Source organism: Scyliorhinus canicula, chromosome 25, assembly GCF_902713615.1.
Source record: "Scyliorhinus canicula chromosome 25, sScyCan1.1, whole genome shotgun sequence".
NCBI classification, from domain to species: domain Eukaryota; kingdom Metazoa; phylum Chordata; class Chondrichthyes; order Carcharhiniformes; family Scyliorhinidae; genus Scyliorhinus; species Scyliorhinus canicula.
In genome coordinates this window covers 8,583,347-8,609,913 of record NC_052170.1, presented here as the reverse complement: position 1 = coordinate 8,609,913, position 26,567 = coordinate 8,583,347, and the positions used below count along the sequence as shown (strand labels likewise).

The 26,567-nt window shown below is 46.6% G+C and overlaps 1 protein-coding gene across 1 annotated transcript in view; it reads left to right on the top strand.

Annotated features, from left to right (window-relative positions):
* The first annotated feature begins 1,286 nt into the window (after positions 1-1,286).
* The window catches only part of LOC119957102 (microtubule-associated serine/threonine-protein kinase 1-like), a 170,688-nt gene continuing 145,407 nt past the window's right edge, over positions 1,287-26,567 (top strand). Inside the window, exon 1 of the mRNA XM_038784796.1 lies at positions 1,287-1,905. Within this exon, the coding sequence (XP_038640724.1) occupies positions 1,867-1,905 (39 nt within the window). The 5' untranslated portion in view covers positions 1,287-1,866. The remainder of the gene's footprint in view (positions 1,906-26,567) is intronic.

The window sequence follows — 26,567 nt, the reverse complement described above, 5'->3', positions numbered from 1 at the left end:
CCATTCAGCAATCTGCAAGTACTCGCCCCCACGACTATAAGAACAAACTCAGATCGATATAGCACCTTTTCCCAGTCTCAGGGCGATCCAAACACCTTTACCGCCAATAAGGTACGTTTGAAGTGTAGTCACCACCGTAATGATGGTCAAGACGGTAGCCAGTATGCACACATTAAGATCCAACAGATGGATGATGACCAGATCATGGAATATTCTGGTGGATTCCCAAGGATCAGTCAGCAGTGGGCATGTCATTGAGTCCCGAATTCAGGTGATGGTGGGCAGCCTTATCTCTGGTTTGCAGACAATCAATAGATTTTAGACGACTCACGACCCTCCCTAACAAAGGAGCCCTGATGCTAATTGCAGGGCTCCACATGAGTGAAGTTTACACCTTAGTTTCTCTGAGTATCTTTGCTTCACAACCCGGATCAATTAAGCCCCAAGGGGAGCCTTGGCGTCTCTCTGTCTGCACTGATGTGCATGCATATTTTTATTAATGCAATGAGCCGTGTTATTATTGGGAACCCTGTTCCTGAAAAGATGGTAGAAGCACGTTCAACAGTAACGTAAAAACGTTTAGGTGCTTCAAGAGGCCATTTGGCCCATCAGATGGATGCCAGCTGCAAAAAAAAAAGGATATGCAGCCTGATCCCACTTTCCAATTCTTGGTTCAGAGTCTAATAGGTTAAGGTATTTTAAGTGTTTTTTTAAAAATCTGAGTTTTAGACCTTGACTACCCTCTGGCTGAAGAATAATCTTTTCAATCGCCCCCCTTCCCTCTTCTAGTCTTTCCAACACTTAAAAAAATAAATCACACTGGGCAATCAGTCGGAGGGGCAATTTGCAGGGTTGTGGGGGACGAGGAAGAGCTGCTGCTGGGGCTATTTAGGGGAGGGGGCAGCACAGGCGTGAGGGGCTGAATGGCCTCCTTCTGCGCTATTCCCCTCTCCCTTCCCTGTGTGTGTGTGTGTGTGTGTGTGCATCCATTCGCCGTGCGGGTTGTCTACCTCTCCTATCAGGCTGAAATGGTTAATCTTCACGGTGGAATGGAATTGACTTTAAAAAGCAGGAGGGAGAGGGGGGGGGGGGGGGGAGGAAGCACACACATGAGGGTGACCAATGCACGAAGACCTGAGCAGATGTCAAGGTGGGTTTATCTTATCTCCGATTGGTTCCCCTAGACATGCTAGCTGATAGGTTGCTTGTTTGCCTGTGCCTCTCCGCTAGTGTGTGTGTGGATGTGGATGGAGAGCTGAGCCCTCTTCTTCCCCAGTATAAATCCCTGAGTCACGCTTTGGCTGGAGAATTGGGGGGGGGGGGGGGGGCTGTGAATGCAGGTTGCTCCGAACGGATCATTGCAGTAAGATACAGTTGTGTGTGTGTGTGTGTGTGTGTAAGGCTTTGCAATTGCAATGGAGCATCGGCAGTATTTTGCCTACAACGACTGCCTCACCAGCCCACATCAGCCGAGTGCTTGATGCTCCCAAGCAGTCCAGCTCTGCCGGGACCATGTTCAGATGCCAAGTGAGACTGGGAGGCTGTGGCGTTGGCATCCTGACCTGCTGCTGCTGTGTGTGTGTCTGTGTGGACCCTGCCTTGCCACTCACCCACTGAGGAACATGATCCTGCCTCCCAGCCCTTTCTTTTGACTCCAGATTTGCCGAGCATCTATTTTTCTTCTTGTTGTTGTTTCATGACCCCTCCTTGCCTGTGCTTTTTTTTTTGCTGGGGGCGACCTCAAAAGTTTCCCACTTGGTCTTGTGTTGGGGGGGGGGGGGGGGCACTACTGGACCCATCACCCACCCATTCCCAATCCACGGATTAAGAGTACAGGAGCCCTGAGATGCCAGCCTAGGGGTCGCGATGGATGATTCTGATATTGTCAGGCGAAGGAGGGTTCAGGTGAGTAGCTCAGTAGAAAGAAGGGGAAGCTTCTAAATACTAAATTAAGTCTTTTTTTTGTTGGGGGGGGGGGGGAGGGGTGGGGGAGAGAATTAATGAATGGGCTAAGCTCTCACCATCAGCCCAGAGATTGTTGCAGTGTTGTGTGATGCAAGAATCCTCTCGACACATGGGAAGGTTGATGTGGACTCAGACAGCACAGAGGTCGGCCGTTCTGCCCATCGAGCCTGTACTAGCCCATCCAAAGGAGCTGCTTAATTAGCCCGAGTGCTCCTGCTCTTGGCCCATAACTCTGCAAATGTCCCCCTTCCGCCACCCCCCCATTTGAAGGATATAGTTAATTCCCATTTGAACGTAAATACAAACAGATTATACCCGGCAGGTCTGGCAGCAACTGTGGGGAGAGAAATGGAGTTAACATTTCATTCGACCTTTTAAAAAAATGATTGGACCTGCTTCCCGCAGCCTTCCAGACAGTGCATTCCAGACCACTCGCTGCATTTAAAACCAAATCTCACCCCTCCCCGACCTCAACCTTTTACCAATGACCTTAAATTGGTAAACTGGCCTGCAAGTGGAAACTGCTCCTCCCTATCTACTGAGTCAAACCCCCTTCAACCCTCCAGACAATTCCTTTAAGGTGAGGGAGGGTGGGGAGGATGTGAGGTATTCTGAATGGGTTCTGATGCATTAACCCCTTGTTGGCTGGGTTAGGGAGAAGGGTTCTATGTCGCGGTGCCAATCTTTGAATTTTTATTTTATTTGTATGTTTGTTGATTAAATCGCGGGTAAGATCAGATGGGAATCAGAGAATCCATAATATCGGGGCAGCACGGTAGCATTGTGGATAGCATAATTGCTTCACAGCTCCTGGGTCCCAGGTTCGATTCCGGCTTGGGTCACTGTGCGGAGTCTGCACATCCTCCCCGTGTGTGCGTGGGGTTTCCTCCGGGTGCTCCGGTTTCCTCCCACAATCCAAAGATGTGCAGGTTAGGTGAATTCGCCATGCTAAATTGCCCTTAGTGTCCAAAATTGCCCTTAGTGTCCAAAATTGCCTTAGTGTTGGGTTGGGTGGGGTTACTGGGTTATGGGGATAGGGTGGATGTGTTGACCTTGTTAGGGTGCTCTTTCCAAGAGCCGGTGCAGACTCGATGGGCCGAATGGCCACCTTCTGCACTGTAAATTCTATGAAATCTGTGCCTCAATGGGCGTCCCTCTGTCTCGTGCAAAGCGATGGCAAAGTGTCGTGGCAGTGCGGTGCCGTGGCAGCATCGGCCTTTTGAAAGGTTCTGCTCCATGGTCAACAGCAAGCATTGCCTGGGACTCTGTTGCTGCAAATCATAAAATCATAGAATTTGCAGTGCAGAAGAAGGCCATTCAGCCCATCGAGTCTGCACCAGCTCTTGAAAAGAGCACCCTACTTAAGCCCATGCGTTCACCCTATCCCAGTAACCCCACCTAACCTTTTTGGACAATAAGGGCAATTTATCATGGCCAATCCACCTAACCTGCACATCTTTGGACTGTGGGAGGAAACCGGAGCACCCGGAGGAAACCCACGCAGACACGGGGAGAATGTGCAGACTCCACACAGTGACCCAAGCCGGGAATTGAACCTGGGACCCTGGAGCTGTGAAGCAACTGTGCTAACCACTGTGCTTCCGTGCATCATAACCAAAAGCTGGAGGCACTGGGAAGCTTTCCCTCTGTGCAAATAGGTGTCTGGCTGTCTCCTCTTGGGCGTTGACTCGCATTAGGCTGCACTGCCAGATGCACTGGCAGCTCTCCACTTCATCTAATGCTTTCTGCGGGTAGGCTGGTCGACCTGGTGGGGCATCGCCACTCAGCTTGATTCTGCCAGCACCTCATTCTCGCAGAAGTAGCCTTTTGAGAGGGTATCACTGGATAGGGACCAGGGTGTATGAATTTGGTGGAAATCTCTTCAACCTGCCCCTCTAATCCAAGGGTGTCGAGGTTAATTTTACAGCATGATTTTGCAGTTGTTCTGAACACAGGCTGGGAGGAAACCTCCTCTTTGTCACAGTGTCAGCAGGGCCTTAGACAATGGATTTTGTAATTGAGGATTCACAGTAAGTGGACACTGTCATTTATAAAATGATGAGTCAAATGGCCCATATCTCCAAATATTTCTGATCTATTTAAGAATATTTGGGCCTTCAGAACAATCCTGGCCTAGAAAGAATGTCCTGCATTTATGTACGGTCTTTCGCAACCTCAGGACATTCACAAAGCACTTCACTGTCAATGAAGTGTAGTTACTGTTGTGATGTAGGACGTGTGGCAGCCAGTCTGTGCACAGCAGGATCCCACAAACAGAAATGTGGTGAAGACCAGGGAATCTGTTTATTGGTGATGTTGATTGATGGATCGACCCGGAGAATCCCCCGGGAGTGCCATGCAATCTTAGACGTCCACCCGAGCAGAGGGCGGGCTGTCTTAGCCCCCCCAAAAAGACGGCACACTCCCTCCGTGTTGCACTGAAATGTCAGTTCAGAATTTATGCTCAAGTCTACATAATGTTTCACGGTTATATATAGTTATGAGGGTTGTGTGTAAGTGTATGTGCTTCAGGAACACATATGTATGTATGTGCGCTATGTATATGTCATAAATGTTTACGTGTATCAGTAAGTGTGCATTTGTAGGTATTTATTTTTAGAAATATTTTTATTGAAGGCATTTTTCGTAAGTACAAAAATACAAAGCCAAATCTTGGCAATAGGTAACAAAACTAATAGCCCATCCTCCCCATCTCCTCCTCCTCCCCCCAACCCCCCCCCCCCCCCCCATCTCCCAATTCGCTTGAAAGAAGTCGATAAATGGCTTCCACCTCGGGTTGAATCTCTCCTCCGCTCCCCACGTATGGCGAACTTCATTTTTTTCCACAGGTGCAAAGGTTCCTCCAGGACGCTCACCAACACCCTCTCCTTTGGCGTCTCCGAGTCCCACCAACTCAACCAAACCCGTCTCCGGGGCTGTCAGGGAGGCAAAGGCCAAGACACCGGCCTCTCTTTCCCCCACCTGAGCCCCCGTATCTTCCGACACTCCGAATATCGCCACCTCCAGACTCGGAGCCACCCCTATGCCCAAAATATCGGACGTGCTTTTGTCGGTATATGAGTATTTTCAAATCTCGCCGGCAGTGTCCTACACTCCAGTCTTCCTAGGTAAAGGACTGTTTGACTTGCATCTGAAGTTGGAAACTTCTCCTGAAATGGCACCAACCCACAACTGCTGTTGTAATAACCGAGAGATAGGCCACACATGCTGGCCTTGTGAGTTACACTCAGATCCCATGAATGAATTAAAAAAAAACACAAGGCCCACCAGAAGGTGGCAGCAATTTCGGGCCGGCGGGGGGGGGGGGCGCTGCAGGGGGATGACTGAGTTCCTCTAATGTCCAATGGTGATGCATGTGAAGCCCAATTTTGGTTCCCACTGGAAGGGCGTGACTGAAGACACCACTGCTGTGACATAGGGTGGGCAGCATGGTAGCGCAATGGTTAGCGCTGTTGCTTCACAGCGCCAGGGTCCCCAGGTTCGATTTCCGACTTGGGTCATTGTCTGTGCGGAGTCTGCACGTTCTCCCCGTGTCTGCGTGGGTTTCCTCCGGATACTCCGTTTGCCTCCCACAAGTCCCAAAAGACGTGCTTGTTGGGTGAATTGGACATTCTGAATTCTCCCTCAGTGTACCCGAACAGGCGCCGGAATGTGGCGACTAGGGGCTTTTCACAGTTACTGGACGAGCCCTTTGATATTAAGGGGTGAGTACCAGAGCAGTAGGTCAGAAGGTGAAGCATTGAGGGAGAACTAGGGAATAGGGCCAGTATGGGTCTGAGGAAGAGCAGACAGGGAGATGTTGCTGAAAACAGAGGGTCTGGTGGCCTGAAGTGCATATGTTTTAACGCAAGAGGTATTAGGATAAGGCAGATGAACTTAGAGCTTGGATTAGTACTTGGAACTATGATGTAGTTGCCATTACAGAGACCTGGTTGAGGGAAGGACAGGATTGGCAGCTAAAGGCTCCAGGATTTTGATGTTTCAGGCGGGATAGAGGGGGATGTAAAAGGGGTGGCAGAATTGCGCTACTGGTTAGGGAGAATGACACAGCTGTACTACGGGAGGACACCTCAGAGGGCAGCGAGGCTATATGGGTAGAGATCAGGAATAAGAAGGGTGCAGTCACAATGTTGGGGGTTTACTACAGGCCTCCCAACAGCCAGCGGGAGATAGAGGAGAAGATAGGTAGACAGATTTTGGAAACGAGTAAAAACAACAGGGTTGTTGTGATGGGAGACTTCAACTTCCCCAATATTGACTGGGACTCACTTAGTGCTAGGGGTCTGGATGGGGCAGAGTTTGTAAGGAGCATCCTGGAGGGCTTCTTAAAACAATATGTAGACAGTCCAACTAGGGAAGGAGTTGTACTGGACCTGATATTGGGGAATGAACCCGGCCAGGTGGCAGAAGTTTCAGTAGGGGAGCAATTCGGGCCACAATTCAGTAAGTTTTAAAGTGCTGGTGAACAAGAATAAGAGTGGTCCTAGGGTGAATGTGCTAAATTGGGGGAAGGCTAATTATAACAATATTAGGCGGGAACTGAAGAACCTAGATTGGGGGCGGATGTTTGAGGGTAAATCAACATCTGACATGTGGGAGGCTTTCAAATGTCAGTTGAAAGGAATTCAGGACCGGCATGTTCCTGTGCGGAAGAAGGATAAATACGGCAAATTTTGGGAACCCTGGATAATGAGAGATATTGTAGGACTCGTCAAAAAGGAAAAGGAGGCATTTGTCAGGGCTAGAAGGTTGGGAACAGACGAAGCCTGTGTGGAATATAAGGACAATAGGAAGGAACTTAAGCAAGGAGTCAGGAGGGCTAGAAGAGGTCACGAAAAGTCATTGGCAAATAGGATTAAGGAAAATCCCAAGGCTTTTTACACGTACATAAAAAGAAAGAGGGTAGCCAGGGAAAGGGTTGGCCCACTGAAGGATAGGCAAGGGAATCTATGTGTGGAGTCAGAGGAAATGGGCGAGGTACTAAATGAATACTTTGCATCAGTATTCACCAAAGAGAAGGAATTGGTGGATGTTGAGTCTGGAGAAGGGTGTGTAGATAGCCTGGGTCACTTTGAGATCCAAAAAGACGAGGTGTTGGGCATCATGAAAAATATTAAGGTAGATAAGTCCCCAGGGCCTGATGGGATCTACCCCAGAATACTGAAGGAGGCAAGAGAGGAAATTGCTGAGGCCTTGACAGAAATCTTTGGATCCTCACTGTCTTCAGGTGATGTCTTCAGGTGATGGAGAATAGCCAATGTTGTTCCTTTGTTTAAGAAGGGCAGCAAGGATAATCAGGGAACTACAGGCCGGTGAGCCTCACGTCAGTGGAAGGGAAATTACTGGAGAGAATTCTTCGCGACAGGATCTACTCCCATTTGGAAGCAAATGGACGTATTAGTGAGAGGCAGCATGGTTTTGTGAAGGGGAGGTCATGTCTCACTAACTTGATAGAGTTTTTCGAAGAGGTCACAAAGATGATTGATGCAGGTAGGGCAGTGGATGTTGTCGATATGGACTTCAGTAAGGCCTTTGACAAGGTCCCTCATGGTAGACTGGTACAAAAGGTGAAGACACACGGGATCAGTGGTGAGCTGGCAAGGTGGATACAGAACTGGCTAGGTCATAGAAGGCAGAGAGTAGCAATGGAAGGGTGCTTTTCTAATTGGAGGGCTATGACTAGTGATGTTCCGCAGGGATCAGTGCCGAGACCTTTGCTGTTCGTAGTATATATAAATGATTTGGAGGAAAATGTAACTGGTCTGATTAGTAAGTATGCAGATGACACAAAGGTAGGTGGAGTTGCGGATAGCGATGAAGACTGTCAGCAGGATTTAGATCGTTTGGAGACTTGGGCGGAGAGATGATAGATGGAGTTTAATCCGGACAAATGTGAGGTAATGCATTTTGGAAGGTCTAATGCTAGTAGGGAATATTCAGTGAATGGCAGAACCCTCAAGAGTATTGACAGTCAGAGAGATCTAGGTGTCCAGATCCACAGGTCACTGAAAGGGGCAACACAGGTGGAGAAGGTAGTCAAGAAGACATACGGCATGCTTGCCTTCATTGGCCGGGGCATTGAGTATAAGAATTGGCAAGTCATGTTGCAGCTGTATAGAACCTTAGTTAGGCCACACTTGGAGTATTGTGTTCAATTCTGGTCGCCACACTACCAGAAGGATGTGGAGGCTTTAACGAGGGTGCAGAAGAGGTTTACCAGGATGTTGCCTGGTATGGAGGGCATTAGCTATGAGGAGCGGTTGAATAAACTCGGTTTGTTCTCACTGGAACGACGGAGGTTGAGGGGCGACCTGATAGAGGTCTACAAAATTATGAGGGGCATAGACAGAGTGGATAGTCAGAGGCTTTTCCCCAGGGTAGAGGGGTCAATTACTAGGGGGCATAGGTTTAAGGTGCGAGGGGCAAGGTTTAGAGGAGATGTACAAGGCAAGTTTTTTACACAGAGGGTCGTGGGTGCCTGGAACTCGCTGCCGGAGGAGGTGGTGGAAGCAGGGACGATAGTGACGTTTAAGGGGCATCTTGACAAATACATGAATAGGATGGGAACAGAGGGATACGGACCCCGGAAGTGCAGAAGATTTTAGTTTAGACGGGCAGCATGGTCGGCACGGGCTTGTAGGGCCGAAGGGCCTGTTCCTGTGCTTTTCTTTTCTTTGTTCTTTGTACTTCATTGCAGTGTTAATGTGAGCCTCCTTGTGACAATAATAATAATCGCTTAATGTCACAAGTAGGCTTCAATGAAGTTACTGTGAAAAGCCCCTAGACGCCACATTCCGGCGTCTGTTCGGGGAGGCTGGTACGGGAATTGAACCCACACTGCTGCATTACAAGCCAGCTGTTTAGCCCACTGTTCTAAACCAGCTCCTAAGATTAAATTTATAATTAATATATTTGTCGGCAGTCGCATGCGTCAGAATAAAGTCGTTAGCTTAGGAGCAGAACATCCAGGAATGATCCTCCAGTGTGGCACCAGCATCTGAGCATGATTGTAAAAGACATGCAGGCAGCACAGAGCGAGTCTTGTTGAGGAGATAGCTTTCACTGATGTACTTTAAAAACAGGCCCTGCTGATTCACTATCTCGGCATGGTGTCATATGCTGGGTTTGTAAATTATCAGAATGTCGGAGAGGGGAATGAAAATACAGTTTGACTGCCAGTCACCTATCTTCCAATTGAATAAAGGGTCTGCTCACTTTACAATGGGCCAGGGGAAGGTGGAGCTTCATGAGGTTGGGCAGGTCAGGCAACTGAGGGAGGGAGGGTAGGAGGAGGGCACTTTGGAGGGAGAAGGCCATGTGAAGAAATCTCCAGGAATGTATCCAGAACTGTTGGCAACCCTTGCTCTACCATGTTAAGGATGAATGCTACAATAGCATGCAAGGGTCCTGTTTATGCCCTTATTGTCACTTTCTTTTATTTTTGCCTGATCCAAGGATGTTTAATTGACCTGTGACTTTAAGGCAACGCAGCCTGTAATTATAGAATTTGCAGTGCAGAAGGAGGCCATTAGGTCCATCGAGTCTGCACCAGCCCTTACAAAGAGCACCCTACTCAAGCCCGCATATCTACCCTACCCCCGTAACCCAGTAACCCCCACTTAACCTTTTTGGACACTAAGGCCAATTTAGCATGGCCAATCCACCTAACCCGCACATCTTTGGACTGTGGGAGGAAACCGGAGCACCCGGAGGAAACCCACGCAGACACAGGAGAACGTGCAGACTCCGCACAGACAGTGACTCAAGCCGGGAATCGAACCTGGGATCCTGGAGCTGTGAAGCAACAGTGCTAACCACTATGCTACCATGCTACCCACAGAAGTCTGTACCTTAAATTCACACAGCAAGATCCAGAAAGTTGAGCTGACTTAGACTGGTGATTGGCCAGTGTCAGTTTCATGAGAATGTCGCTTTAAGAAATGTTTGGCTGCTCATGTTACTGCAGTGATGTCAGAGTGTGGGTGGAGCTGAGCTCTGGCTCTGCTTTTTACTTTCACTTTGAGAAAAGCTTGGGTGTGTCTGTGTCTTTTTGGTTTCAGTGTTGGAGCTGAAGCCAGACAAAGCAGCTGTACTGCTGTTCTCTCTGCCATGAAAAGACTGTATCTTGATCATTTGGTGAATTCAGAATTATAAATGTTCTGAGTAGTGACTTTAACCTGATGTGCTTCTGTTAAAAGTATGTTTAAAGTCTTCTGGATGTTAAAAGGAAAGCTTAAAGGATTAGTTAGTGTTGTACTCTTTGGAGGTTATATTTGAATTAATGGTTGCTGAGATGTTCACTGTTTGTTTTTAAAAGGTTAACTTGAGTTCATAGAATAAACATTGTTTTGTTTTTAAAAAATACTTTTCCATTTCTGCTGCACCATACCTGTAGAGTGGGCCGTGTGCTCCCCATACCACAATCTATTAAAAGTTGTGGGTCAGGTGAACTCCTTGATACAATTTGGGGTTCTCTAAACCCTGGCCCATAACAAATTGGGGGCTCGTCCGTGATAAAAGTCTATCTATTGGATTGGCTTTGTGAACTTATAGACAGTGAGGGGTGAGCATATTGTGGGTGCTTTTCAGGTATGGTCTTTTAGTTTAAATAGGAAGTGTGTTGTGGACAATGGCTCTTTTAGAGGCTCTGAAGCTTTTTGGGGTGGAGAAGATCACACGCATTACCTTTCGGAAAGAGACAGAAAGAATAACCCTAGCAGAACAAAAAGAAAGAGAAAGGGAGATACAGATCAGGGAAAAAGATAAAGAGAGAGAGTTTGAACTTCAGAAAATGGCCATGAAACATGACAGTCAGTTAAAATGAGCAGACTTAAAGGGAAACGTATGGTTGGTTTATAGTGATGAAGATAGTGAGAAAGAGAGTAATAGTCGAAGGCTTGGCGGGGATCTATTTAAATATGTCCAAGCATTGCCAAGGTTTGATGAGAAGGAGGTGGAAGCCTTTTTCATTTCATTTGAGAAGGTGGCTAAACAAATGAAATGGCCACAGGGCATGTGGGTATTACTGATTCAAACAAAGCTGGTAGGTCGGGCTAGTGAAGCGTTTGCATCACTACCGGAGGAGGTATCTAGAACGTATGAGGAGGTGAATAAGTGCATATGAGCTAGTGCCTGAAGCTTACAGACAAAGGTGTAGAAATTTATGGAAAGAATTTGGTCAAACATACATGGAGTTTGAAAGGATGAAACAGAGTAATTTTGCTAGGAGGATAAAGGCTTTGAAAATAGACCAATCGTATGAAGCTCTCAGAGAAATTATACTTTTGGAGGAGTTAAAAAATTCAATTCCTGATGTAGTGAGAATTCATGTGGAAGAGCAGAGGGTTAAAACTGTGAGATTGGCAGCAGAAATGGCAGATGATTATGACTTAGTTCATAAATCAAAGCTTTGTTTCGGCATCAGTTTCAGCCTGTGAGGGATAGAAACTGGGAACATGAGAAATACTCAAGTGGTAAAGGTAAAGGTGATCTGATGGGAGATAATAAGGAGAGTGTACCTCAGATTAAAAAAGAAATCCAGGAGGGTGGAAAAGAAATGAAAAGTTTCAAATGTTTTCACTGTAATAAACTAGGCCATGTAAAGTCACAATGTTGGTGGTTGAAGAAAAGCACTGGGAAGGCTGATGTGGTAAAACAGGATAAGACAGCGGGGTTTGTTAAAGTGGTAAAGGAAAGCCCAAGTGAAGCGAAGGAGGTGCAAAAGATTGTACAGCCTGATCAAGAGGTGATTGATAAGAAGGTGTGAGATCTCTTTAAAGAATGTACTTGTGTGGGTAAAGTTTACTCATGTGTATCAGGAGGAGCATGTAAAAAAAATCACAATTTTAAGAGGTACAGGAGCTAGTCAATCTTTAATGGTAAGAGATGAGGAGTTATGTAGTTTGGGAAGAATGTTGCCAGAAAAGGTGGTAATATGTGGAATTCAGGGCGAGAGGAGCAGTGTTCAATTATATAAGATAAGGTTGGAAAGTCCAGTGAAGTGGTGAAGTGGTAGTAGGAGTAATAGAGAAAGCATCTTGTCCAGGAATGCAGTTTATCTTGGGTAATGATATAGCTGGATCGCAGGTGGGAGTGATGCCTACTGTGGTTGATAAGCCAATGGAAAATCAGACAACTGAAGTGTTGAAGGACGAATATCCTGGGATTTTTCCGGATTATGCAGTAACAAGGTCGCAAAGTCATAGGTTGAGACAAGAGGAGAAATCAAAGAGTGAAGATGAAGTTGAAGTGCAATTATCAGAAACGATTTTTGATCAGATGGTTGAAAAAGAACAAGAACAGGTGGAGGAGGGGGCGGATAATTTTAGTTCAGGAAAAATGGCAGAGTTACAACAAAAAGGTATAGAAATAGATTCATGTATCAGAAAGCATACACGGAAGAGGAATCTGAGTGTATACCAGAGTGTTATTACTGTAAAAGTGGTGTCTTGATGAGAAAATGGAGACCTTTACATATGCAGGCGGGTGAAAAGTGGGCAGAAGTTCATCAAGTAGTATTGCCGGTAGGGTATAGAAAGGAGGTGTTGCGAGTTGCACATGAGGTACCAATGGGAGGTCATTTGGAAATAAGGAAAACTCAAGCTAAAATTCAAAAACATTTTTATTGGCCTAGACTACATAAAGATGTAGTTACATTTTGTCAATCATGTCACACATGTCAAGTGATAGGGAAACCTCAAATAGCGATAAAACCAGCACCCTTAATACCCATTTCAGCATTTGAGGAACCTTTTACAAGGGTCCTAATTGATTGCGTAGGACCGCTTCCTGAAACAAAAAGTGGGAATCAATATCTTTTGACTATAGTGGATGTGTCTACTAGGTTTCCAGAGGCCATTCCACTACGTAATATTACAGCTAAAAAGATTGTGGAAGAGTTACTTAAATTCTTTACTAGATATGAACTACCCACAGAAATACAATCGGATCAAGGATCGAATTTTACCTCAAAGTTATTCAAAGACGTTATGGATAGCTTAGGAATAAAACAATTTAAATCAACTGCATACCATCCAGAATCGCAAGGAGTGTTAGAAAGGTGGCATCAGACATTAAAGACAATGTTGAGAGCTTATTGTCAAGATTATCCAGAGGATTGGGATAAAGGAATTCGATTCGTACTGTTTGCAATTAGGGATGCACCTAATGAGTCAACCAAATTTAGTCCTTTTGAAATAATTTTTGATCATGAGGTAAGAGGACCACTTAAATTGATTAAGGAAAAATTGGTGAGTGAGAAATCGGAAATGACATCATTGGATTACGTGTCAAATTTTAGGGAACGATTAAAGGTTGCACAAAATGTGATGAAACGGGTAGCGGACAAGCAATCCAAAATTCGTAGTTTTGCCAGTGGAGATAAAGTTTTAGTGTTGTTGCCAGTGGTAGATGAACCTTTAAAAGCTAGGTTTTGTGGACCTGATCAGATTGAAAGGAAATTAAGTGAGGTGAATTATGTGGTAGAAACGCCGGATAGAAGGAAAACTATCTGTGTCATGTGAAATGCTTAAAAGGTACTTTGAAAAGGAAGAAGAGGAAAAGGAGGAGGTTTTAATGATTCTAACTCAAAGTTACGAACCAAATCCAGATGACTGTGAATTTGACATACCTCAAATTAAATTGGAAAATGAGGATGTTCTTACAAATTGGGATAAATTGTTGAGTTACCTTCCAGAGAAAAAACGGACTGACCTGAAAGAGTTATTGATATCACGTGGGCAAGTTTGTAGAGATAAATTGGGAAGTACTAAAATGGCTATACATGATGTAGATGTGGGAAATGCTGTTCCAATCAAACAACATCCATATAGGCTTAACCCTTTACAATTGGCACAGGTTAACAAAGAGATTGAGAGTATGCTTAAAAATGGCATAATTGAAGTGGATTGCAGCCAATGGAGCTCACCCATAGTGATGGTACCTAAACCAGACGGTACCCAACGGTTGTGTGTGGACTATAGAAAGATTAATGCAGTTACGAGAACAAACTCTTATCCTATCCCACGTTTGCAGGATTGCATTGAGAAAGTGGGACAATCAGCTTTTATTTCCAAACTGGATTTACTTTTATTTAATAAATTTAGCGTATCCAATTATTTTTTTCCAATTAAGGGGCAATTCAGCGTGGCCAATCCACCTAACCTGCACATCTTTGGGTTGTGGGGGTGAAACCCACGCAGGCTCGGGGAGAATGTGCAAACTCCACACAGACAGTGACCCAGCAAACTGGGTTTATTTAAAGGTTACTTGCTGGTACCTTTATCTGAAAGGGCGAAGGAGATTTCAGTTTTTGTGACTCCAGATGGTATGTACCAATTCAAAGTTATGCCATTTGGGATGAAAAACGCCCCAGCCACATTTCAATGGTTAACTAACAAAGTCGTTTCAGGATTGCCCACTTGTGCGGTATACATCGACGATCTTTTCAGCCAGACATGGAAAGAACATTTAAAACATTTGATGGAGTTATTTGATCGACTTCAGGTGGCGAGTTTGGTGATAAACCTAGCCAAACATGAATTTGGAAAAGCCCAAGCCACTTTCCTTGAGGAGTTTCCGATACCCTCGACATGACGGGAAATAATGCGATTTCTTAGCATGAGTGGATTTGATCGAACATTTGTGCAAATGTTTTGTAGCGCGATTGCTCCACTGATGGACTTGCTGAAGAAACGTCGAAAATTTCAATGGACAGCGGAGTTTCAACAGGCATTTGACGGCCTGAAAGCTGTGATAACCAATGCTCTTGTGTTGGAGAATTACAAGGGATTCTGTAATCAGATTGAATGAAAGTATCTGACTTTAAAGAGAAATGCCGAGGTGTGGAGAAATGGACGGATCGTGCAGAGACCTTCTTGTGAAATGAAATGAAAATCGCTTATTGTCACGAGTAGGCTTCAATGAAGTTACTGTGAAAAGCCCCTAGTCGCCACATTCCGCTGCCTGTCCGGGGAGGCTGGTACGGGAATCGAACTGTGCTGCTGGCCTGCTTGGTCTGCTTTAAAAGCCAGTGATTTAGCCGAGTGAGCTAAACCAGCCCCTTGTTAAAAGACTGACAATTGAGAAGGATTTCAGTTGGAGGAAGAAGAATGAGACAAAATGGACTATATTATTATACCTGTTTGCGTGTGGTGTTTTTTCAAACGAAGATGTATATTTACTGTGTGCATTTCTTAAAGGATCGTGAAAAGGTGAAAAATGAAAACATCTTGAAGTTGATGGTTTATTTATTTTTTCTTGGGGGAGGTGTCATGAGAATGTTGCTTTAAGAAATGTTTGGCTGCTCATGTTACTGCAGTGATCTGAGTGTGGGCGGAGCTGAGCTCTGGCTCTGCTTTTTAGTTTCACTTTGAGAAAAGCTTGGGTGTGCGTTTTTTTTGGTTTTGTTTTCAATGTTGGAGCTGAAGCCAGACAAAGCAGCTGTACTGTTGTTCTCTCTGCCATGAAAAGACTGTTTCTTGATCATTTGGTGAATTCAGAATTATAAATGGTCTGAGTAGTGACTTTAACCTGATGTGCTTCTGTTAAAAGTTTTTTTAAAGTCTTCTGGATGTTAAAAGGAAAGCTTAAAGGATTACTTAGTGTTGAATTCTTTGGCTGTTGTATTTGAATTAATGGTTGCTAAGATGTTCACTGTTTGTTTTAAAAAGGTTAACTTGAGTTAGTAGAATAAACATTGTTTTGCTTTATAAAAAATACGTTTACCATTTCTGCTGTACCACACCTGTAGAGTGGGACGTGTGCTCCCCCTAACCACAATCTATTAAAAGTTGTGGGTCAGATGAACGCCATGATACACTTTGGGGATCTCTAAACCCTGGCCCATAACAGTCAGTGATGACTCAGTTTGATTGATTTGGCTGGTGGCCAATGACGGGGCCCAAAAGGCTGTGCTCTGCCTGCTAACAGGTGGTAATTGGATCTGATCCCACTGGAATGTTCCCAGAGTCACAAAGTTCCAGTCTGGTTTCACTTTTGACCCTGCAGTTAGGAGGGAAGATTCTAATGAATTCTCTCCAGGAAGATCAGGCTAATCTTCTCCTTAAAGCCGCTGTGAGGGCTGATACTCTCTCCAGTAAGTCTGGGTGCCATTCGCTCGAGACTGCAAAGGTTTGAAGTCAAACCAGGAGCAGGAGCAGGGTTTGATATGAGCTACAGTGAATCAAGAAAGAAATAGGTCTGAGTGTGCCCCTCGAGCTGAAGGCCCAGTTTGATGAGACCTAAAGTGGCTCTGCAGAAGGCCCTCTGCCTGTACGTACCGTATTGAATGAACACCTGTGCAAAGGAGACCATTACCAGCTGCAAACCAAGGACTTTGATCAACCAGTCTGCTGCGAGGAAAACCTACAACAGAGGCACCATTAGAAACAAAGGCTCTTATTTTTTTGGACCTTCATCCTTATTATTTTCACCCCCCCCATGTTTGTCCATATTGTGTGTGTGTGTGGGTAGAGGGTGGGACAGTTAAAGGGGGGAGGTTGTTCATTCAATTGCATTTACAGCCTATTTCATCATTATTTGTGTTATAAATATACAGTAAATGTGTTTCCACTTACAAACCTGGTGACTGTGATCATTGGGCTGCCGAGGGCCAAAAACCTTGGGAAGTTTTGAAGCATTATTTGTTAATTCGCTGCGGTTGTGACTCCCGGGCGCGTTGGGCCTAGAATTGACCGCGCGCTCGCCCAGGATGTCATAACCAGTGTCAACATTGTATTGGCACAGCCCTGTGTAGATCAGGGGATGGTTCTTGTTTGATGCTTTTCCTATGAGTATTGCTGCGAAAAGATATTTTGTAGAACCTTTTTTGTCTCGCACTCATCAGAACAATCACAAGAACACCAGTGTCGGGGGAAACAACAACTTTATATTGTACGAGAGGAAGCTACCGATTGGTTGACAGGTGGACTCTGATTGGTAGAGGCATTGCCATGGAGATTGCGCCAGTTGACGGTGACAGACATTTAGCAGCCAAGCATTGTTTGAAATTTAAACCAGGCAGCTTGACTCTGATTGGTCAAGGCATTGCCCTGAGGAATGAACCAGAAAATGGCTGTCACTTATTTTGTTCAGCTGAAACAGGTGCACTGTGTGTACATGTTCTTTCTGATTTCCTGTGAATAAGAAGAATGTTTTTTCCCTTCTCCTAAAAGTGGTTTGCAGAGACTCAGTTCCACTGATCCCATTAAATTTTCTGACATGCCTTTCAGACATACTCACCCCTTTGTATAAATGTGCGGAGGGTCAATAGGCTACTTCACCACAGTTGAACCAAGGCAATCCTGTCTTCCTGGACTTGCTGGTGAGTCAATGGATCTCTTAAAAGCCATGGTATATTTTATTGGCCCTGATCCTGATCACTAGGTAGTGAATCATAGTCGCTAAGTGAATAGATATGCCCACAAATCCCACCTTGTAGACTGGTACTCCACCTTGTCAGTCCGTAACCCAACTTCAGATTGGTTTCCCTATCGCTAAGTTGATGTCTTCAGGGGGAAATGGAGAGGAAAGCTTGAAGAACAATTTACACCTCACCTCCAGAGGCTTCTAGTTAATTCCAAAACGACGGCCATCAGTTGAAACCAGGTGAGAAATATCATTTAAACTTGGGTTCAGACAGGCAGGCTAGTTTAAACAGCAAGTGCTCCGGATTGAAGATTACTCTTCAATCAGTCAACAGGATAATTACTTCTGCCAGAATGGTTCAGGGTTTATTATCGTAAGGAAGGAAACTTTGCAGAAGTTTAGACTTTGGGATATGCACGAGTACATAAAGGACTAATCGACGGCACGGTAGCACAGTGGGTAGCACTGTTGCTTCACATCTCCAGGGCCCCAGGTTCAATTCCCAGCTTGGGTCACTGTCTGTGTAGAGTTTGCACGTTCTCCCCGTGTCTGCGTGGGTTTCCTCCGGGTGCTCCGGTTTCCTCCCACAGTCCAAAGATGTGCAGGCTAGGTAGATTGGCCGTGATAAATTGCCCTTTAGTATCCAAAAAGGTTGGGTGGGGTTACTGGGTTATGTGGATAGGGTGGAGGCAGGGGCTTAAGTAGCATGCTCTTTCTAAAGGCTGGTGCAGGCTCGATGGGCCAAATGGCCTCCTTCTGCACTCGAAATTCTATGAGTAGGAATTGGCCATTGAGAAAGTGTTGGTGAGCGGCCTTTTTGAACCACTGGTTGATGACCTTTGGCTTGAAGACCTTCAACCTTGCTGAAAACTAGGTCATTGTGGGAAATGGTGCCACTGCCGTACTTATTGATAAGGAGCATTGGAAAACTGAGAAACTGTACCTGGGAGTGCAGTGTGTTTGTTTAAAGGATATTTTGCTTATTTATAGGGGGAGGTGGTGTTTGTGATGCCAGAGACTTGGCTGTACTGTCAGTGGACTAGAAATTCAGAGGTCCAGGTTAGGCTCTGGTGACATTGGTTCAGATCCCACCCGAGTAACGGGTGAAATTTAGATACAATTAATAAAATGTGGAAATGAAAGCTAGTCTCATTAATGGTACCCAACGTTTGGATGGACATTTAATGATGGCTCAGTAATGCCTCTGTAGGGACGGAAATCTGCCATCCTTGTCTGGTCTGGACCATCAGTGGTTGACTCTTAAATGCCCTCTGAAATGACCGAGCAAGCCGCTCTGTTGTATCTAATTGCTACAAAGTCTATCAGCACCGTGGATGTACCTACACCGCATGGACTGCAACGGTTCAAGAAGGTGGTTCACCACCTCAAGGGCTGTTAGGGATGGGTTGCAAATGCTGAACAATGCCTGAATCCCATGAATGAATTTGGGGGGGGGGGGGAGAAATAACTTTGCCTCAGGTTTCAGCCCAGGTATCTGCAGATGCCGGACATTTCGACAGTGGAGGTGAGAAAGGATAAAAAGACTTGCAACTGTGACAACCACCGGATGTGTCAAAATGCTTTTTTGGGGGTCGGTTAGCTTAGTTGGCTGGTTCGTGATACGGAGTGAGGTCAACAGCGCGGGTTCAATTCCCGTCCCGGCTGAGGTTATTCATGAAGGCCCCGTCTTCTCAACCTCACCCCTCGCCTGAGGTGTGGTGACCTTCAGGTTAATTCGCCACCAGTCAGCTCTCAAAGGGGAGGGCAGCCTGTGCTCCTCTGGGACTGTGGCGACATTTCCAGCAAAGTGCTTTACATCCGACAAAGGCGTTTTGGAGTATAGTCACTGTTTTAATGTAGGAAACGCGGCAGCTAATTTGTGCACAGCAAGATCCCATAAGCAGCAATGCGATAAAGAGCAGATAATCTATTTTTGGGATGTGGCTTGAGGGATACATATTGGCCAGGACACCGGGGTTAACTCCCTTGCTCTTGTTTCGAATCATCTCATTGTTTTTGTACCCCCACCAGAGGCGGCGGATGGGGTCTTGGTTGAAGGTCAACAATGTGGCACTCCCTCAGTGTCGCACTCTGCTAGTGGGAGATTTAAATGGTTGGGAATCCATTGGAAATGGGGAACTCTGGGCTGTTGAAAGCAGCAATGTCAGGCCAGACAGGCACCAGGAACCTGCAGAGCGCAGCTTGGCTGGGAAATGTCGATCAGTTCAGGCTCTGACATCTCTGAGGGCAGCCCCAGCCTCACCTGGAGCTGTTATTTTCCTGTTACTTCGCAGCTCTGCATTGCAATAAATACGGGTGCATTAAAAGCAGCTGCAGTATCATCTTGTAACATACTGTGGGTGAGAGAGTGACACCTCAGTCATGTTCGGTACAGCCAGTGCCTTGGATATCTAGGAGCGAGAGCAAGCTCTAATACTCACAAGGCTGCAGTGTGCAGTGTCCCTGCACATCTTCATCAACGCAGGTTCAAGGTGCGGTGTAGCATGCAGTAATGTAAAGGGCTGGTTTTTTTTTTATGAAAGGAAGCCGGGACTGATGGAAATATGAAACAAATAAAAATGAGAAACATGGATTTTGTTGACTGAAAGATAAAAGGTCGGCTGCCTTTGCAACCCAGGCACTGTGTCGGAGATTCCAAATGGCAATCGAGGCTCCGGGCCTCTGAATCAAATTCTCATTCAGTGTAAAAATCCAGGCTGACAGTTCCAGCGCAGTACCCAGGGAATGCTGCACTGCTAGAGATGCCTTCTTTCAGGTGTGGCGTTGAACTGCTTACCATTGTCTTTTCCTTCTCCATCCCGCTTTCTACATTCGCCGGGATGCATTTCAAGATGCTTTCCTGAGCAATTGAGACAATCTGCGTGTGAGTCATAGAATCATAGAATTTGCAGTGCAGAAGGAGGCCATTCAGCCCGTCGAATCTGCACCGGCTCTTGGAAAGAGCACCCTACTTAAGCCCCACGGCTCCCCCCTATCCCCTTTATCCCCGTAACCCCACCCAACCTTTTTGGACACTAAGGGCAATTTATCATGGCCAATCCACCTAACCTGCACATCTTTGGATTGTGGGAGGGAACCGGAGCACCCGGAGGAAACCCACACAGACACCGGGAGAACGTGCAGACTCCGCACAGACAGTGACCTAAGCCGGGAATCGAACCTGGAACCCTGGAGCTGTGAAGCAATTGTCTTAACCACTATGCTACCGTGCTGCAGCAGGTCAGCGGTCTATCATGGGATGTGGGCAACGCTGGGCAAGGCCCATCCCTAGTTGTCCTTGAACTGACTGTCTCGCTCAGCCATTTCAGAGGGGCATTGAACAGCCAACCACATTGCTGTGGACGTGGAGTCACATGTAGGCCAGACCGGGTAAGGACGGCAGATTTCCTTCCCTAAAGGACATTAGTGAACCAGATGGTTCACTATCGATGATAGTTTCATGATCACCGTCACTGACATTAGTTTTCAATTCCTGATTTTATTGATTGAAGTTAAAATCCATAAGCTGCCAGCTGACATTAGCACAATGACCCCCCCCCCCCCCCCCCCCCCCCCCCCCCCCCCCACCACCACCACCACCACCAACACCATTTAATAATTGCCAACATATTAAATAAAGCATAAATTAACCGCAGGTCGATTGGAAGCGAAACAAAATACTTACTTTTGTATAGCACCTTTCACACAGGGCTAAATCGCTGGCGTTGAAAGCAGACCTCGGCAGGCCAGCAGCGTGGGTTCAATTCCCGTACCAGCCTCCCCGAACAGGCGCCGGGATGTGGCGACTAGGGGCTTTTCACAGTAACTTCATTTGAAGCCTACTTGTGACAATAAGCGATTTTCATTTCATTTCATTTTGGACAACCTAAAAAGCAATGTACAGCCAAAGAAATACTTCTGAAATGTAGTCACTGTGGGGGTGAGGAGGGGGGGGTGGGGAGGAATGATTCCAGGATCTGACTCATAGGCCTGTGTGTCCACTGAGACATTGCAGATATAGCCAGAGGAGAGTGTTGTGTCAGGTGGTGTGGGAAGGTCGTACAAAATGCAGTCATATGAGACGGGGCCTTGTGCAAGAGGCTCTGGAGCATTTTTTCATTTGGACCTTTGTGGTTTGGTTTCCATTCGGAGTAATATTTGGATCTCCTTACGGGTAACTTGTGGCCTGTTCCGATTTGGGAATGTTTGCAAAGCCTTATGAGTAACTCAGATCTAACACTGGTAGGTTTCTTCAAAAACTATAGTGGGCTCAAAGGCTTCTGGGTTGTTGGCGCAATGGTTAGCAATGTTAGCTCAGAAAGCCAGGGACCTGGGTTCAATCCTGGCCTGGGGTCTGTCTGTGCAGAGTTTGCAAGTTCTCCCTTGTGTCTGTGAGTTTCTTCCAAGGCTTTCCTTCCACAGTCCAAAGACGTGCAGCTTAGGTGGGTTACTTATGTTAAATTGCTCGAGTGTGGCTATGGTGTAATATCTCTCAAGCTATAAGCCCCTGGCGACAGACTAGCAACCTGTTCCAGGAATAATTAGCTGCAGAAACAGACAATAGACTGACCTGTGCACAGTCAAGGTGAGGAAAGGTTGAGAGAGGGAGAGGTTGAGAGAGGTAAGTACACCTCTCTCTTGCACAGACTGTTCTATCTTTTCTCTCAGTCTCTTGCACGTGACTGCAGATGTCACTGGTGCATCATGATACACATCGTTATCTCATTAGCATTACTATTAACCCATTGGTCGACACATAGCCTGAAGCGATTTGTGAGACTTGTTCTCTCTGATAAGTGCCGTCCACAGACAGCAACCCCAGCTACCCCCCCACTCCAGCCCCCCCACTCCCTTCCCTCTTACCTGGGACCCTCGCACCCGAGTAAGATGTCTGTCTATCGAAGAAAGACATCAGCTGTCATTTCAACCCATCCAGCAAAAAATAGCAAAGACTGATTCATTTGGAAAGCAATTATTTTTGCAGCGGTAGGCAGCGCTGCTGTAATGATGCGGGTTAATTGGGGTGAGGGACATAATGACGGTGGCCATGTGAGACACAGAATCCCACAGTCAGAGACTGAATCATTCCAGGGCTCCGTCTGGGCTGAACCCTCATGCCACGTCTGGATTTCGCACCTTTGTTGCCTTTTGAGAATTGGAAGCTCTGCTATTCTCCTCGGCCTTTTCCTCATTAGCTGCTTCCGATTCCACAGAATTGTTACGGCGCGGAGCGTGGCCCTTCGGCCCTCCCAATGAGCAACTAGAATTCATTCTTGGGTGAAGCTGCTGACGGTTTTGAGGAAAGGAGCAATCCCTGTTTCAGGTGCCTAATGCCAACAACAAGCATGAAAGTAAACTCCGCAAACCCTCCTATTGAGTCACATCTTCTCCCGTTAACGCAGGATCTGGGTCTGTCGGGATGACCGAAACCTGTGCCAAGATAGAATTCTTATTCGCCCCTCCCCCCCGCCGTTTCAAGATCAGAGGCTCTGAGGTTTGCTGACCTTGTGTATGTAGCCAAGGGATGTCAGCGTTGGACAATTAAATAGTTCATCACTGTAGGTGTCCAATGTCAACATGGTTTAGCTCAGTGAGCTAGACAGCTGGTTTGTAATGCAGAACCAGGCCAGCAGCGCGGGTTCAATTCCCGTATCAGCTTACCCAACCAGGTGCCGGAATGTGGCGACGAGGAGCTTTTCACAGTAACTTCATACTTGTGACAATAAAAGGTTATTATTATTATTAAGGTTCTCGGGTCCGATACAACATGGTTAGAAAGACTTGTGTAAATGAAGCTCCTGTTGCAGTCACTGTGGCAATGTGTGAGACGCGGCAGCCATTTTGTGCACAGCAAGATCCCACGAGCAGCAACTCGTGGCAATGACCAGATTTAGTGATGCTGGCTGTGGGATAAATATTAGCCAGAAGCAGGGAGGGCAGGCAAGGCCTTAGTTTAAGGTCTCAACTGAAAACCACACCAGCGTCCCTGACACTGCAGCATACCCCCAGCACTGGACTGGAGCATTAGCCTAGATTTTTATTTTTGTGCTCGACGCCCTGGAGTGAGATTTGAACCCATTACTTTGTGATTTTGAGAGGAAAGAGTGCAGCCAGCACGGTTGACATTTCCATTCAGAGTTGAATTTCCGTCATGAGCGTCAATCGTAATCACAGGAGAGCAGTTCCACCTGCCTCAGTGACATCCTTCGTCTCAACGAGTCTGTGTCTTCTGGGAATGAAATTGTCTAGTTGATGTGGGTTAGTGGTTAGTTAATAGCTGTCCGCTGCTTTGAGCCACATTCAGCCCTTTGCCAGCGTTGAAGCTTCTCTGTTCCAGCCCTGGTTAGGCAACTTGAGCATGTAATGTAGACTGAAGATCTCCACGCGGCACAGACGGAGCGCTGCACTGTCAGAGGTGTTGTCTTTTAAATCTGGTCTCTCAGTTGGACATAAAAAACCTCGAGGCAATTTTTGTGAAGAAGAACAGAGAAGATCTTCCTGATCAATGTTCACCCTCAATTGGCACCACTGAAATAATAGATCATATGATAATAATCGCTTATTATAGAATTTACAGTGCAGAAGGAGATCATTTGGCCCATCGAGTCTGCACCAGCTCCTGGAAAGAGCGCCCTACCCAAGGTCAACACCCCCACCCAATACCAAGGGCAATTTTGGTCACTAAGGGCAATTTATCGTGGCCAATCCACCTAACCTGCACGTCTTTGGACTGTGGGAGGAAACCGGAGCACCCGGAGGAAACCCACGCACACACGGGGAGAACGTGCAGACTCCGCACAGACAGTGACCCAAGCCGGAATCGAACCTGGGACCCTGGAGCTGTGAAGCAATGGTGCTATCCACAATGCTACCGTACTGTCACAAGTAGGATTCAACAAAGTTACTGTGAAATGCCCCACGTTCCGGCGCCTGTTTGGGGAGGCCAGTACGGGAATTGAACCCACGCTGCTGGCTTTGTTTTGCATTACAAGCCAACTGTTTAGCCCGCTGTGCTAAGCCAGCCCTTGAGTTCCGTCTGGCCATTACCACATTGTCGGCTCTTGCTATGCACAAATTAGTTGCCGCGTTTCTACATCACAACAGTGACTGCATATCCACAGTACTTCACTCACTGTCAGTGATTTGGAAAGTCCACTGATCATAGACACCATCGAAATGCAAGATATTTATTTGTTCGGAACTTGATGAGATGGCCCAACTCTTCCCAGTCGACAAAGCAAACCTTTGGGTTGAACTCTTGCTCTGCTCAGTTGGTAACAAATGATTTTTATTTTTGTGGCTAGGTTTGTGAAGCTATGGACAAAGGAACATTACCAGAATGCATCAACACTCTTACCGCTAATTCTGTGCAGAGCAATTCATCCTGTTCAATGCATTTCCCACATTGAGGGAGAACTAATAATGCTCCAGATCTGTAACATTCACCACTCGCTCACCCACTCGGTCACACTCGCTCGCTTACACTCGCTCGCCCACACAAGCTCACACTCGCTCACCCACACTCGGTCACACTCGCTCACCCACACTCGCTCATCCACACTCGGTCACACTCGCTCGCCCACACTACCTCACACTCACTCGCTCACACTCGCTCACCCACACTCGGTCACACTCGCTCGCCCACACTAGCTCACCCACACTCGCTCACACTCACGCCCATACTTGTTCACATTCACAGCCACACTCACTCACACTCGCCCGCCCACACTCGCTCATACTCACACCCACACTCGCCCGCCCACACTCGCTCATACTCACACCCACGCTTGCTCGCCCACACTCGCTCATGCTCACACCCACACTCGCTCGCCCACACTTGCCCATACTCACACCCATACTCATGCACTCGCCCGCACTCGCTTATACTCACACCCACAGCCGCTCACACTCACACCCACACTGACTCATACTCACACCCACACATACGCCCACACTTGCTCACACTCACACCCACTCGCTCACATTCACACCCACACTCGCTCACTTGCACTCTCACTCGCACTCATACTCACACGCAGCCATACTTACACTTGCACACACTTAGTCACTTACACGCTCACTCTCACACAAAGCTAATTCCTGTTTGGGCTCAAAAAGAGCTGATGTTGCTATTTGCCTAAACTGGTGGATATTTTTACTATTTTTCGAAGAACACCTTCTGGGCGTATTAACTCTTTCGCTGTTGCTTCTTGGGATCTCAGCCCATGATTTCACCCAGCGTCCGACCACGTAGGAAGTATTTTGCGTCTCATTTTAAAACTTTGTCTACCCGTTCTTGATTGGCACTTTTAAAATAAATAATTCTGCGTCACATTTTGATCTGAATATTTTGCGTACGTGTTACCTACATATAAAAATATTAACTGTTTCCAGAGTGTTGGAAGGGTAAATAACTTTCAGAAGAAAATTGGATAAATACTCGAAGATGAATAGAATTGCTGGAATCTAGGGTCAGAGCAGGGTAATGGGGTTAGTCGGAAAGCTAGTCTCTCACAATGATCCAAATCGCCTGCTTCTGCACTCAATCGTTCTCGGATTCCATACAGGCGACGAGATATACAGGGAGATATAAATTATGCACCTAATAATTTTAGACAAAAACATGTTCTGAAGAACCAGAACTCAGTGCTGAGAATCTCTGGAGAGAGTTGCCATGGCAACTACAGGCTCCATATTCGGGAGTGGCCTCTGACTTTTGGAAGTGTTGTTCCTGATTGGTTCCAACTGACAGGCGGCTTTATTAATTGTTTACTGTGGGGAGCTGAGGGAAATCTTTCTCAGCCGACTCCTCCGATGACCCAGTTAGTAAGACGCCGGTGTGAAGGGGGTTTCCGCCTTGCCCAATTGTCACCGCGGGGAATCTGCTGGAGGGGGGGGGGGGGGCGGGGGGGCGGTGGGGAGTGAACCTTGCATGACGACAGGACCGGGCTTGGCCCGTGAAGCCCTCCGCGGCCCACTAGCTGCCGGCGTACCCGGTCAAGGTTTCTGGGCGGTATCTCAATGAGTGGCCTCGAGTGACTGAGACCTGGTTGCAGTGTGGGATTGAGCCACAATGTTATGTTCTCATGGGAGGGCTGGCATTTTTTGAACCGTATGAGACATAGGAGCAGAATTAGGCCAGTTGGCCCATTGAGTCTGCTCCGCCATTCAATCATGGCTGATATGTTTCTCATCCCCATTCTCCTGCCTTCTCC